The sequence below is a fragment of the Peromyscus californicus genome, unplaced genomic scaffold (assembly GCF_007827085.1).
Source record: "Peromyscus californicus insignis strain IS unplaced genomic scaffold, ASM782708v3 Scaffold_19__1_contigs__length_69161282, whole genome shotgun sequence".
In the NCBI taxonomy this organism is placed as follows: domain Eukaryota; kingdom Metazoa; phylum Chordata; class Mammalia; order Rodentia; family Cricetidae; genus Peromyscus; species Peromyscus californicus.
In genome coordinates this window covers 24,154,553-24,168,845 of record NW_026294491.1, presented here as the reverse complement: position 1 = coordinate 24,168,845, position 14,293 = coordinate 24,154,553, and the positions used below count along the sequence as shown (strand labels likewise).

At 41.1% G+C, this 14,293-nt stretch overlaps 1 protein-coding gene across 1 annotated transcript in view; it reads right to left on the bottom strand.

The window, feature by feature from the left end:
* Positions 1 to 523: 523 nt before the first annotated feature.
* Positions 524 to 14,293, bottom strand: part of Vps26a (VPS26 retromer complex component A) — a 33,569-nt gene continuing 19,799 nt past the window's right edge. Inside the window, exons 5-9 of the mRNA XM_052744870.1 lie at positions 14,017 to 14,181; positions 12,185 to 12,291; positions 11,224 to 11,292; positions 4,541 to 4,683; positions 524 to 2,116 (exon numbers count right to left, since the gene is read on the bottom strand). Of these exons, the coding sequence (XP_052600830.1) occupies positions 2,003 to 2,116; positions 4,541 to 4,683; positions 11,224 to 11,292; positions 12,185 to 12,291; positions 14,017 to 14,181 (598 nt within the window). The 3' untranslated portion in view covers positions 524 to 2,002. The remainder of the gene's footprint in view (positions 2,117 to 4,540; positions 4,684 to 11,223; positions 11,293 to 12,184; positions 12,292 to 14,016; positions 14,182 to 14,293) is intronic.

Sequence of the window (14,293 nt, the reverse complement as noted above, 5' to 3'; positions counted from 1 at the left end):
CACTACATCACTGGACAAATTTAGCTTGTAGTTTGATGGTTTTTATTTACCAGCTTTTGACTAAAATCCCAAAACTGAATTCCAAAAAAAATTTAAATTGATTATACACCAGAAAGTCTTAGGTGGAGTGAATCAGCATTTTATGTAAGTTTTAAGCAAACTAGTTAAAACTGAAGCGCTGGAGCCGGAGAGATGGCTCAGTGGTTAACAGCAAGCACATGGGGCTGCTTCCAGCACCCACATGGGGGCTCACAACCACCTGTAACTTCAGCTCCAGGGGGTCTAATGCCCTCCTCTGCCCTGCCTGGACACTGCCCACATGTCTGGACAGACAGACATGCAGGCAAAACAGCAATACACATAAAATAAAAAACAGAATAAACCTTCACAAACCTTAAGCTTCATACTATTTATAAAAACTCACTGTTACGACTATGTCTTCCTGAACCACTGGACAAGCCTGTGTTCAACCTACTAACAATGAGAAGGTTTGAGAATAAAGTCATTTTACTCAGACTACAAGTTTCTGTTTCAAATTATTTATTATATATCATAGTTGCACAACTTGAGGCCGGTTAAATACAACTGGTTTTCAAAATCTCTGAATATTTCCTAGATTACTACATGCAAGTGACCATGAAAATATTTGGCATTTTGAAAATTTGAATCTCTGAACAGGCACTTACATGAAGGGAAACATGGCCATTCTTAGAACTCCACATTTATAGTAGCTGCTCCAGGACGTATGTGGAACCTTTGGCCAGGGTTGGTTGCTGGCCATTTTATCAAAGTGCCATCATAGTAAAATAGGTTTAAAGAAAGGTAACTTGGGCTGTTCAGCTTCCTCGGAAAGTAAGGTTAACTGACAGAACTTGCTCTGAGGTGTCAAGGAATACTGGTATAAAAAACAAAAGAACAATGAACCATGAGTGAGCGTAGCTCCCACACAGCAGGCTTTGTCTTGCCCCACAGTCCACGTTAGTGGTCTGTGCTCAGATGACTGCAGCCGACTTCTTCAGAGCCACTGAACAAATGGATTTCGTGTTTGTTTGTTTGTTTTTAAATAGACTAGGTGACATTTAAATGAGTTTGAACTCGCCAATGTTCCAGTTAATGAGAAATTGTCCAGATCTGGACACTTACATATGCTTCACGGGTCCTCTGGAGCCCTCTCATCCCCAAATGGATATTTGCATACACATGGCAAAGAGTCCTTAAATTAAAATATATATATACATGTTTCAAAGTATTTATGGAAAAATGATACAGGTTTAAGGTATTCTAAAATGCCAACATGTCAACTCCACACTGCAGAACCTACATGGTGATACAGAAAGTAATAGCAAAAAAGGTTAATGGGGGAAGAGGGCCACAACGACATGCCATGTAATCCCTTGTTGGAAAATTTTAATATATCTCAGAAGACCCCATTAAAATTCAGGAGGCCATGAAATGGTAGATCCAGAAGCACCTACCATGCAACACCAGGTTGGTTTCTGATATACATGTAAAAACAATTCTCAAAAATACTGAGGAGCCGTGCCTTAAAACTTTGCAGGACATAAGGGCTGCTCAGGTTTTCTCATTTTACTTGAACAAAAAAAATATTTAATTTTTTGCACATAGAGAATAAGAGGTAATCATTAGCATGAAAAAAGAGAAAAGGATTTTCAACATTATGCATAAAGAAAACAATTACAAATACCAGCCTACTCACATGAAAATCCTTAATGCTTATGTTGATGCATCTGAGTACTTATCAGTGTGCAGTAAAAAAGAAAACAAAAAAGGCAGCTTAAGAATTCTCCAGTGTTTCCAAGAAAGCACTTTTTAAAACTGATATACACAAAGAATCTCTAATCATACTGTAAGATAATGCAGCACTTGAGGATGAGGAAGACTAGCAGACAGAGTTGGACTTTCCCGGCTGTGACTGGCTCTAGCCCACTGAGCGTCACCTCTCGGCTACAGTTCTTGTTCCTGCTGCTTTGTCCCATTCTGCTTACATCTCAGGCTGTTCCACAGATGCCTGTGATTCCGGAGATTCAAATCGCTGGTGAAAGTTCGTCCTCTGTTTTCTCAGTTTTTCAGGTGCTTTTCTCCACAGGATGATCTCCTAGGGGAAAATACAAGACAGCCATAAGTGGTGTTCTCTGTTATGTCTTAGAGTTTCACCATGAAAAGACTGGCTGTAACAAGCTGTAAAACAATCTCAATTCCCCCCTACCAAAGCCTCCAGCCGTCCTGACTGACCCCTTTCCCTCTCTCCTGTTACTCCCACCTGCACTCACGGTCAGCACCACCAAAATCTTCCCTAGCACACAGTCCTAGTTGTTACTGCTTGAGAGAATCCCCCAAATCTGCTGCTGTTCCATTGCTTTCCTCCAAGGTCAACCCCTCGTCATGGCCTTAGAACACCCTACTTTCTGGGGAGTAGCTTTGGTTGTTCTAACTCATCCTGTGTATCACTGCCATGTTATTTTTATTTGCACATTTCACGCTTGTGCATGCACGTGCATGCCACAGCACATATGTAAAGACTAAAGGACTTCTGGAGTCAGTTTTCTTCTTTCACCTTGTGAGTTCTGAGGGATGAACTCAGGTCTTCTGGCAGCAAGCATCTTTACCCAGTGAGCCATTCACTGGATCCCATATTATCTGTTTTGTTTTGTTTTTTAATTTTATTTTGTGTGCACTGGTGTTTTGCCTGAAGTATGCCTGTGTGAGGGTGTCAGATCCTCTGAAATGGAGTTACAGATAGTTGTGAGCTGCCATGTGAGTGCTGGGAATTGAACCCGGGTCCTCTGGAAGAGTAATCAGTACTCTTAACCTCTGAGCCATTTCTCCAGCCCCCACATTATCTGTTTTATAAACATTGCTTGTATTGCTCGTTGATAGTACCTGGTACCTCCGGGATAAACTTCCAAACATGTGAGGCCCACCATACCTTATGTTAATTTACTACCTCCTTCCTTCCCTAAACGCCTGTCCCAAACTGAGTTAGTCTCTGCTCTGATGCATGCCAAATAAGCTGCCCTACCTCTTCCCAGCACCGCCTTCCACTCCCTCTGGTGCTGTCTATATAAATGGTATCCTAACCAGTCAATCCCGAAATCTCTCCTCTTCTAAATTCCTGTTTCAAATCATACCTGGCGGGGCTTTTTGTTTGTTTAGATTTATTGTTTTTTTGTGTATGGCCTGCATGTATGTATGTGCACCATGTGCATACCTGGTGCCTAGGAAGGCCCAATGAGCCACAATCTGGGTGCTAGGAACCAAATCTGGGTTCTCTACAAGACCACCAAGTGCTCTTAACTGATGAGCCATTTCCTCAGCCCCGTCTTTAGTTCTTACGAGGCAAGTTCTTGCTATGTAGCCCAAGCTAGTCTCAAAACTCTAATCCTCCTGCCTCAGCCATCACATGCTAGGATTATAGGAATGAGCCACCATGCCCAGATAGCACAGAATAATTCCTAATATGGCTATGGAACACTTGACTGACCCGCTTATTACTCCACTTCTCATTGTAGACCATTCTAACTACAACCTTATTCAAGATCCCCAAAGGCTACTTAATTCTCCAATGATAAGTTTTATGTTACACTTAACAAAAAGTATCAGAACTGGGTATTCTAAAAGACATAACAACTACTTATTAAAAAAAAATGACAACCTCAATCTATCAATTACAGACATTAGAAAGAATAATTGGTAGTTGGGCATGGAGACATATATATACCTCATACCTATAATCTCAGTAAGAGGTGAGGCAGGAGGATTGGAAAATTGAGGTAAGCCTAGACTACATTGTAAAACTTTTGTCTCAAAAAACCAGAAAATTAAAAAACAATGGAGAGCTGAGGATGTAGTTAAGTCATGGAGTGCCAGCCTAGCATGTATGAGCCTGGGTTCAATGGACGGGTGGGATGGTACACAATGATGGAGACAGGGTTAGGAAGGTATCTACATTTAATAGTAGAAACACATTCAAGACACTCTTAAACGCTAGAGCTGGCGGTACATGCTAAGGTAGAAGGCTTGCCTGGGATAGAGGGTAAATATAAGACTAGCCTGGGCGACTCAGTAAGACCTCTGTCAAAATCAGAAGGAAAGTAAAGGTGCAGGAGTTGGGAGGAAGGCTTACCTACTAAGCCCAAGGTTCCACCCCAGAACCACCAAAAACAAAAGAAAAAGTATGATCTAAAACACACCTAAATATATCTGAAAAACTAATCACAGTAATGATAGAATTTCTGTTGGCTTTTGCCATTTTCTGTTCTTTATTTGCCTGATACCATAAATAGTAGGTGGTTTTATCCAGGGGTGAAAAAGTTGTTTAGGAGAACAATAAAAGGACTGACAGTGTAGCTCATCCCAAGTCGTATGGAATGGCTGGAAAGATCTCGTACAACACCTACTTCTGTACTGAACACTCAGTGTCCCTCACACTCAGAGCCCCACTTGCTTAGCATAGTAAGTAAGCTTCTGAGACAGAGATGCTCTCCAGGTGGTGTCAGATCTGCCCAGAACAGAGCCCTACCTGCTGCTTGAAGTACCGTCTGTCTTCCTCATCAACCAGCACGAGGTTCAAAAAGTACCTTACGGAAAACTTCTTGTTCACGTCTCTCATTGTGGGAGTTGGGTCATACCCTGCTAAGAACAGCCTTATCGGAATAGATTCTCCTGAAAGAAAAGCAATTTCCATTTACTTCTCAGGTAATTAAATATAATCAACCAAGACTCAGGACAGAGAGAGCCAGTGCACACCAGTGCTTTGGCCTCACCGAGAGAGATGCAGACCTGAGATAAGCACTGTCTAGTCTGTCACGGCTGACATCGGGGGACAGATGACTCCTTGGGGGGCGGTCCTACATGCTTAGTAACACCACCAGATGCCAGCAACAGAGAGCACAAAATTTCTCTGGGTAATGTCAAGTGTTTCTCAGGGAGCTGACTTGAGCTCAGAACCACTGCTCTCGAACAACCTGGGTCAGACCAAGAATCCTTGAATTGTGGGACCGAGCCACTGTTTCAAGCTTCTCATCTGTGAAACGGGCAGTAACAATGACACCCATCTGTAGGGAAACTGTAAGGACTATGTTGGGAGGTTAAAATACAGAAAGAGATTAGAACAGTGCCAGCCAGTAAGTGTTGTTGTATAGACGTAGTTGCATTTCTGCTTTGAATTTTACCATAATTTCATTAATGCATATAATGTCTATAAATACATACTAGTTCATCCAAAGCAAAAAATGTACAGAATGACGACCCAGGGCTAGGAAACAGCTCAACTGGTAAAGTGTTTACTGCACAAGCAGAAGACTGGAGCTCAATTCCTAGCACCCGTGTCAAATGCCAGGCCTGCTGGCATGCACTTTTAATCCCAGCACCGGGAAACCAGAGGCAAGTGGATCCCAGGGCCTCTTAACTTGCAACAAGCCCCAGATCCCAATCAGAAACTGGTCTCAAAAACCAAGGTGGACAGGACTCCTTAGGTATGACATCCATGGTTGATTCTGGCTTCCACATACACATGCATGCACACATATGAACATACACAAAAAAGAATGACAGGCCTTCACTTAAAAATATTATAGACTGGAGCCATAGGGTGGTGGTACACGCCTTTAATCCCAGCACTCAGGAAGCAGAGCCAGGCGGATCTCTGTGAGTTCGAGGCCCGCCTGGTCTACAGAGTGAGTTCCAAGACAGGCTCCAAAGATACACAGAGAAACCTTGTCTTGAAAAAACAAAAACAAAAACAAACAACAAATAAAAGAAAGAGAGAGAGAGAGAGAGAGAGAGAGAGAGAGAGAGAGAGAGAGAGAGAGAGAGAGAGACTGGAGAGATAGCTCGGTGGTAGAACACTTGACTAGCATGTTCATAACCCTATGTTCAATCCTCAATACCGGGAAGAAATATGTTATTGAGATTCCCATATTTTCTATTTTCCCCACCCCCTCTTTGTCCCTCTTTTCTCTCTCCTGGCTCCTTTTTGAGAAAACCAAAGACTAGCCTTGAACTCTCAGTCTTCCTGCCTCTGCCCTTCCAAGTGTGGGGGGTTAACATTCATGGAAACACCATGCCCAGCCATACATATTTAGTATGATGTAAATATTTTAGTTAGCATGCATCAATTATGAACAATGGGTTCATGTTGGCACTTTCCTGTATATGATGTGTTGATCATTATCATGTTACTCTTCAGTCTGCTCTATTGCAGCCCTCCCACTGCCGCTGAACCCCCAGCTGATCTACTTCCTCCTCCCAGTTACTCATTGTGCGTGGGAGGGAGAGAACACATACCAGTGAGGTCAATCAGGCTTCCTTAGGAGCACAGGCAAGCATTCCTTAGAGTGCGGACATCTTTCCAGTGACTACACCACTGAAGAAAATGTCCCCCCGACCCAGCAGCCATCACCTGCCTGTAGGTCCTGATGAAAGAACAGGCCTCATGAGCCCCTCCCCAAAGGTACCTTTGCCCAATGAGCCATCTTTTCTGGTCCCCATTATTTCACTTTTGTTTGTAGGGTTTTCTGAGGCAGTCTCATACTAGCCCAAGCTGGCTTTGAATTCACAGCGATCATCCTGCTTCAGCAACCTAAGGGCTAGGATTTCATTTACACAAAATCTCTATTTTACATACAAATTTGAAGTTCTGGAATTTTACAAACTAATATTGCATCTGACAAAAGTGCATGTGTGTGGACCTTGGAGTCTGAAAGGCCTGGGTCAAATGCCAACTATACAGTGACTCACTCTATAAACTGTAGCTAATGTTTTAAGTTCTTTGCACTTTAGTTTCATCTAAAAAAATAAGATATAAATAGTTCAAAGAATAGTAGGAATTTCATGACACCTAAAAACTACAATGTCTTATTTACAATTGGCACTCAACAAACATTATCTCCTTTCTGAAGTAATTCCTCCCAGAGTAAGAAAACCTAAGAACATGATGTCTCAGGTTACTATTGTTAGTATAGAGACCATGGGCAGAAGCAAGTTAGGAGGGAAAGGGTTTGTTTGGCTTACCTATCCCAAGTCACAGTCTACAGAGGGAAGCCAAGGCAGGAACTTGGAAGCAGGACTGAAGCAGAAACCATGGAGGAGTGCTGCTTACTGGCTTGCTCTCCATGGCTTGCTCCACTTTGCTTTCTTATAGAACCCAGGACCACCTGCCAAGGGGTGGCACCACCCAGTGTGCTAGGCCTTCCCACATCAATTACTAATCAAGAAAAGACTTTCTGGGCTGGAGAGATGGCTCAGCGGTTAAGAGCACTGGTTGTTCTTCCAGAGGTCCTGAGTTCAATTCCTAGCAACCACATGGTGGCTCCCAACCATCTGTATTGAGATCTGGTGCCCTCTTCTGGCATGTAGCAGAACACTGTATACGTAATAAATAAATCTTTTAAAAAAAAAAAAAGAAAAGAAAAAGAAAAGACTTTCTAACAGGCCAATCTTACAAAGGCATTTTTGCAATTAAGATTCTTTCTTCTCAGATAAATGTAGGTTGTATCAAGTTGACAAAAACTAACCAGAATACTGGTTTCCCTGGCCTACATACTAAAGATTATCAAGTAATGTAAACTGGCCATGGTGGTGCATGCCTGCAACCCTAGCACTCTGGAAGCAGGCGGAGCAGTAATCCAAAGTCATCCTTGGCTGTAGAGTAATTTGACCAGCTTGACCTTGTCTAAAACAACAACAAAAGACCATAAAATTCAAGACTCCCTGGACAACTTAGTAAGACTGTCTCAAAACCAAAAGGACCAGTCAGCTAGATGGCTGAGCAGGGAAAGGCACTCGTGTAGCCCGACAGCCTGAATTCCTTCCTGGAACCCATGGGGGAAAGGAGACAAATCAACCAAATCCTCAAAGTTGTCCTCTGACCTCCACATGTAGCCATGGCACAAGTGTCTGCACTGAAACACACACACACAAAGTTAAAAGATGGCCATACATACATGTATTTTATATATATATATATATATATATATAAAATATATGTATGTATATGTATGTGTGTATGTATATGTACACACACACATATATATGTGGGAGATATAGATATAGATATATAGATATATCTGCCCCAGTAGTACAGTGCTTACCTAGCCTGCATGAGGGTCTTGGGTTTAACCTCTAGCACTGAAAAAAAAATCATTCTAATGTTTTTGTTTTTGCTGTTTTTAATTTTTTTGTGTGTGTTTTGTTTTTTGTTTGTTTGAGATAGGATCTTTCTTTGTAGCCCTGACTATCTTGGAACTCTATGTAAACCAGGTTGGCCTCAAACTCACAAATGTAGTGGTATTTGCTTGGGCTATAGGGCCCGAAGGAGGCGGTGCTTCCTGCTGTTGTACATGACCTCTCACGAGGAGGAGAGAGGGGTCAACTGGTCCCTTCTCCCTGCTGACTGCGAGGTAGATTCGCTCCCGGTCAGATCAGAGGACGACTTTAGCTGTCTACTCTGTTCTGTATTCGTGAGTGCATTTCTTCAATTTATATCTTAATAAATCCCTATTACCCATTAAATAGACTCATGTGGACTGATCTTTTTTTTTTTTCGTGACAGGGTTTCTCTGTGTAGCTTTGCGCCTTTCCTGGGACTCGCTTGGTAGCCCAGGCTGGCCTTGAACTCACAGAGATCCACCTGGCTCTGCCTCCCAAGTGCTGGGATTATAGGCGTGCGCCACCACCGCCCAGCGAACTGATCTTAATAAGTGGCACCCAACGTAGGAGATACCATTGCCCCCTAAACAGCAGGAAGCAATTCTAAAAAAACAACATCCCTCTCCCAAAGGTTTCATTTTTCTCAGGGTTATGGATGTATAGTTATAGGGTTGGGGGTGGAACAATAAAATTTAGACTCAATATTCTCCTTTAGAAAAGAAAAAGGGGAATGGATAGGTATAGTACATTAAGGTAGATTACTGTATTTACTAGTAAACTGATTTAGCAAACTATCAGTCTTGGATAATTTGCACTGATATGGATTCTTGTATATTTGATACAAATGTAAACTACTCTTATATTAAGATAATTCGTATACTGATACAAATACAAAACTTTATTTGTTGTTATATATATATATATATATTCTTACTCCTGTATGAAATATTTTGTATATTGATACAAATGTAATATTATATTTATCATACTGCATGTATGTTCTACCTCTGTTTAGGATACTTTGTATATTGATACATATTAAGGATATTGTTGTCATACTGCACTATACATTTCTACCTCTGTTTAAGATATTTTGTGTATTGTCACAATTTTGAGGTCATTGTCCTTATACAATACATCTGTTGACAGACTGTTTGCCTTGTTTACATAAAGCCTTAGTCCTTAGGTTATTTGGGTAGAAAAGACTTACAGAGCTCGTCACCCATGATTGTCATTTCAATAGTTATGTCAGTTATGCTCTCCAGATTTACAGAAACATATGTCAGACGGATAGGTAATCTTCAAACACTTCACAGACCTAGAGAATATGCATTTAAATGTTTTGATAGCTAAGAATTCTGTTGACATGAGACACGATTGCTATTGGCAGCACTGATCTGATCCCAAGAGAATATTGGGCTTCTGAGATATTTCCACATGGAAGTTTGTCTTCTTCTTGGCACAAAATGGCCTGGTGGGCAAAGAACTGCCCTTGCCTCAACTGTTGACAGTATGAACGCTGTCCTTTCTGGATAACCAGGACACAAGGAAAAGCAACTACTGAACTCTGCCAAGACAGCAGGGTAAGATGGTCTTTCAAAAGTCCTGCTTCTGAAAATAGTCTGTCAGATATTCTAGGCCTGTAGTAAATTGGATGTTCCGACAATGCTGAGAAACTTTAGTTGACTGTCCAGGCTGCCTGATGTCTCTGTCTATTCTCGTAAGAATTTCGGAAATTGCTTGTTCGCATTTTCCATTTTCTCAGGTATTATTATGTTCCTTCTCAGGTCTTTGATGGAGTTGAAGACTAGATAGTTACAGTTACAATCTTCCTGCATCTTAGCTAGAACATATTAGTACTAGAGTTAGAATCTTCAAGATAGAACAGCTATTGGAGTAATCTTGGTAATTTGCCATTTACCTATGTTCTGAACATTTCTGGACATTTAGCATGCCTTTCTTGTTTGATATTGTTCTTGTTGGTTGTAGTTCCATTTTTGTTTATGTTATTACCCTTTGTTTTTCCTGGACAATACTTGATAATCATTCTTATCGTATATAGTTTGCATTAAGTTTAGAACCTTCTTATTTAGACAGAAAGGGGAAATGCAGTGGTATTTGCTCCGCCCATAACCTTGGGCTATAGGGCCCATAGGAGGTGGTTGTACGTGACCTCATATGTGCATATATATGAATGATAGATGACTTGGTGGTTGAGAGCACTGACCGATGTTCCAGAGGAACCAGGTTTAATTCCCAGGTCATCCAGAGTGTGATCATGCCAGGATAAAAAATAAACAAACAAAAGGGAGAAGGCAGCAGTGAGAAGGGACCACATGACCCCTCTCTCCTCCTTATAAGAGGTCACATACAACAGCAGGAAGCACCACCTCCTTCAGGTCCTATAGCCCAAGGTCATGGGCAGAGCAAATACCACTACACACCAAGATCCATCAGCTGCTGTCTCAGTTCTGGGATTAAAGGTATGTGCTACAATGCCCAGCCATTATACATTTTAAGAATTCATTCTTTCACAATGAATGAAGAGTAAAGTTCAACTGCTATGAACACTGCCATCCACACACATAAAAGAAGTAACTAAAAGGCTTCAAGAAGGCTGAGTAAGCAGAGGCATTTGCCACCAAGCCTGAGGACATAGTAGAAGCAGAGAATCATCTCCTACAAGTTGTCCTATGACATCCACATGCATGCCACTGCAAACACACAACCCTCCCCACACACAAACAAATAACGTACAAAAAGATTTTCAGGGGCTGGAGAGATGGCTCAGCAGTTTAAGAGTACTGGCTGCTCTTCCAGAGGAGCAGGTTTGTTTCCCAGCACCCACTCAGCAGCTCACAACAGTCTGAAGTCAATGAGTGCAGGTGCAGTGGTACACACCTATAACCCCTGGCACTTGCGGGGCAGAAGCAAGAGGACCACCACCAGTCAGTAAGGCCAGCCTGGTCTACAGAGACAGTTACAGGGCCAGCCAGAGATGTGCAGTAGGACTTACATCAAATAGAAAATAACAGATGAATGAAACTGATTTACCTTTTACTGGCGCACCATCCATTATTTCATATTTAGCGATTGTTTCTGTTTCTGTTGTGGTGCTGGGTCCTAGTATAACAGTAGAAACGACATTGATTTGAATATTCTCTGTCCTGTTTCAGCTAATTACTGCCATTCTTTTCCAAGTTTTATTCTGTTCTTAAACTTATCACTCAACGGCATGCTTCAGTCTCCCCACAGGTACATGCAGTTCAGAGTCAGACTCCCAGAGCTCCTGCAATCCTTTCTACTCTATGCTAAGAAAGAAGGCAGTGACACACACCTCACAGCTTACATTACAGCAAGGTTCTCTCTCAAATTTCCAACTACCTGCCCATAGAGTTCATTTTAACATAGAGAAAAACATCAAGCCGAATACTTAAATGACATACATACAAAACTTTGGGATTAACTCTAGGACATTTTAACTCAGATATCTAAAAAATGAGGTCAATTGTAAGTTAAAAAAAAACCACAAAACTATGAAGAGCTAAGGGTGTGGTTTAGCAGTACAGGTTTTCCAGGTGAGTTGCTGTTTTTTTTTTTTTTGTTTGTTTGTTTGTTTGGAACCAGGGTCTGGCTATACAGCCCAGCCTGGCTTCTTTTTCAGTCTCTGTAGTCTCAGCACTTGGAAACTGAGGCAAGAAAAGCTAGAGGTCAGCAACACCTTGTCTTTAAAAGAAAAAAGAATCAGATATTTATAAGTACCCATTACAAAATTATTTTCCTAACTAAGCTGGTCTCAACACCTGGGTTCAAGTGATGCTCTGGCCTTGGTCTACAGGGCCTTGCACTATATTCAGCTCAAGAACTGTTTTTTTAAAAGTATGAATTACAGCAAAATACCAAATAGCAAAGTCAATATCCAATGTGGATTTCAAATTGTGTTAATATCCAAAGCTTCTAAATTTTCAACTAACAAGGAATTTTAATTTCAATTAAAATCTTTTCTTCAACTTACCAATTCCTGTGATCTCTTTCTTGATCAGCTGTAACTCCATGTGTTGTATTTTTATTCTTACTAATAAGAAGTAAATTTTTCCAACAATCACATCCTTTAAATGATACCTATTTGGAAAGAATATGTATAACATACTATGAGTTTAAAAAAAAAAAGTGAGACAAGTCAAAAAAGGTAATAGATTACCTCAAGGAAAATAACTATCTCAAAATACCATTGCAATTATTCATATTCTTCAATGTCCTTTCTCAAACAGTATTAATCAATTCATTATGCAAATATGAAATTAAACTTTTACTTGGTGGTCAAATATACCTGAGGGACTAATTAGCCCAATTAATTGTCTCTCTTTAAAAGTTAGTTTTCATAGCTGGGCATGGTGGCATACCCCTTTAATCTCAGCACTCAGGAGGCAGAGGCAAGTGGATCTCTGTGAGTTTGAGGCCAGCCTGGTCTACAGAGTGAGTTCCAGGACAGCCAGAGCTACACAGAAAAACCCTTTCTTGAAAAGCAAAACAAACAAACAAAAAACCCTAATACAATATACTGAAGAACCATATGAAAAATACATTTAGAACACAGCAGGAAGCTGGTCATGGTGGCACACGCCTTTGATCCCACTACTTGGGAGGCAGAGGCAGGAGGATCTCTATGAGTTCGAGGCCAGTCTGGTCGACAGAATGAATTACAGGGCTACAAAAGAGAGAGAGAGGGAGGGAGGGAGGGAGGGAGGGAGGGAGAGAGAGAGAGAGAGAGAGAGAGAGAGAGAGAGAGAGAGAGAGAGAAGAGAGAGAAAGAGAGAAAGAGAGAAAGAGAGGAGGAGGAGGGAGAGGGGGAGAGGGAGGGAGGGAGGGAGGGAGGGAAGGAGGGACAGAAAGAGAGAAAGAAAGGAGAGAAAAAAGAAAAATAGCAATATATGAATGCTATCAGATATATGATGATATTAAGGAGTTATTAATCTTTTAGATATAATGGTATAGAGATTTTTTTTACAGCATATAATTTTATGAATGTCTGCAATTTGATTCAATATAATGGGAAGTGCAGAACTTTGTATGGATAAAATATATCGGACCATGTATTAGTAACTACTGTGACACTGAGTATGGTGGTTACATGTCTAAAACCCCAGTTGATACAGTAGCACCATGAGTTTGAGGTCAGCCTGGACTATATAGCAAACTTTTATCTCAAAAATACAAATTAAAAACAAACTATTGGAGGGGATAATACCAATGTGAAGATTTCTTCTATTGATCACTGTATTTTATTCACGTACCTTGCTATCTTCACATTTTTCACATCTTCCATAATACAATTTTCAAAGGCATTATACAAGACCAGAAGTACTCCAAAAAGGAGTACTTTTCCCAGCACTCCAAAAAAAAAAAAAAGACAGCTGGATCTCTATGAGTTCAAAGTCAGCCTAGTCTACATAGTGAGTTCCAGGCCAGCCAAGATTATGTAGTTAGGACCCTTTCTCAAACCACCACCAGCACCAGCACCAGCACCAGCACCAGCACCAGCACCGACAACAACAAGAAACAATACAATAAACAAATTGAGACCACTGTCTAAAAGTACAATATAAAGGGCATGTATACCACCCCTTTTACCTCTGGAAAGACATACAAGAAGACATGAATAGTGGGTTAGTGGTAAAGATGAAAGTCATGTGATTTCCCCTCCTTTCACGTGTACATAAATTTCCAACAATGCACATGCATTGCCTAAGCAGTCAGAAAACAAGTCTGTAGTCTTCACTGCTCTACGCTGTCTCTGTCATGTAGTCTGATCACAGGGATGCAACAGTGACCACTCGGGGTACTTACTTGGACTTATTATATTCAAACTCTATGTGCAGACAGTCTTCAATGCCCACTTCCATCTTAATAGAGTTGTTGACATCAGGATAGGTGGCAAGCTGGTGAACAAGAAGATCGTACTCTTTCACCAAGTCTGTCAGCCTCCTCACAACCGTCACCTTAAGAAAATACCTACAAAGTTAACGGAAGATGAAGTCAACCACCTCTGTTCAATGCAGGTGCTTCAGTAAGCAAATGTCAACCAATTCAGCTTCCTTCTTGATGGGACCTAGTGTCAACTTAC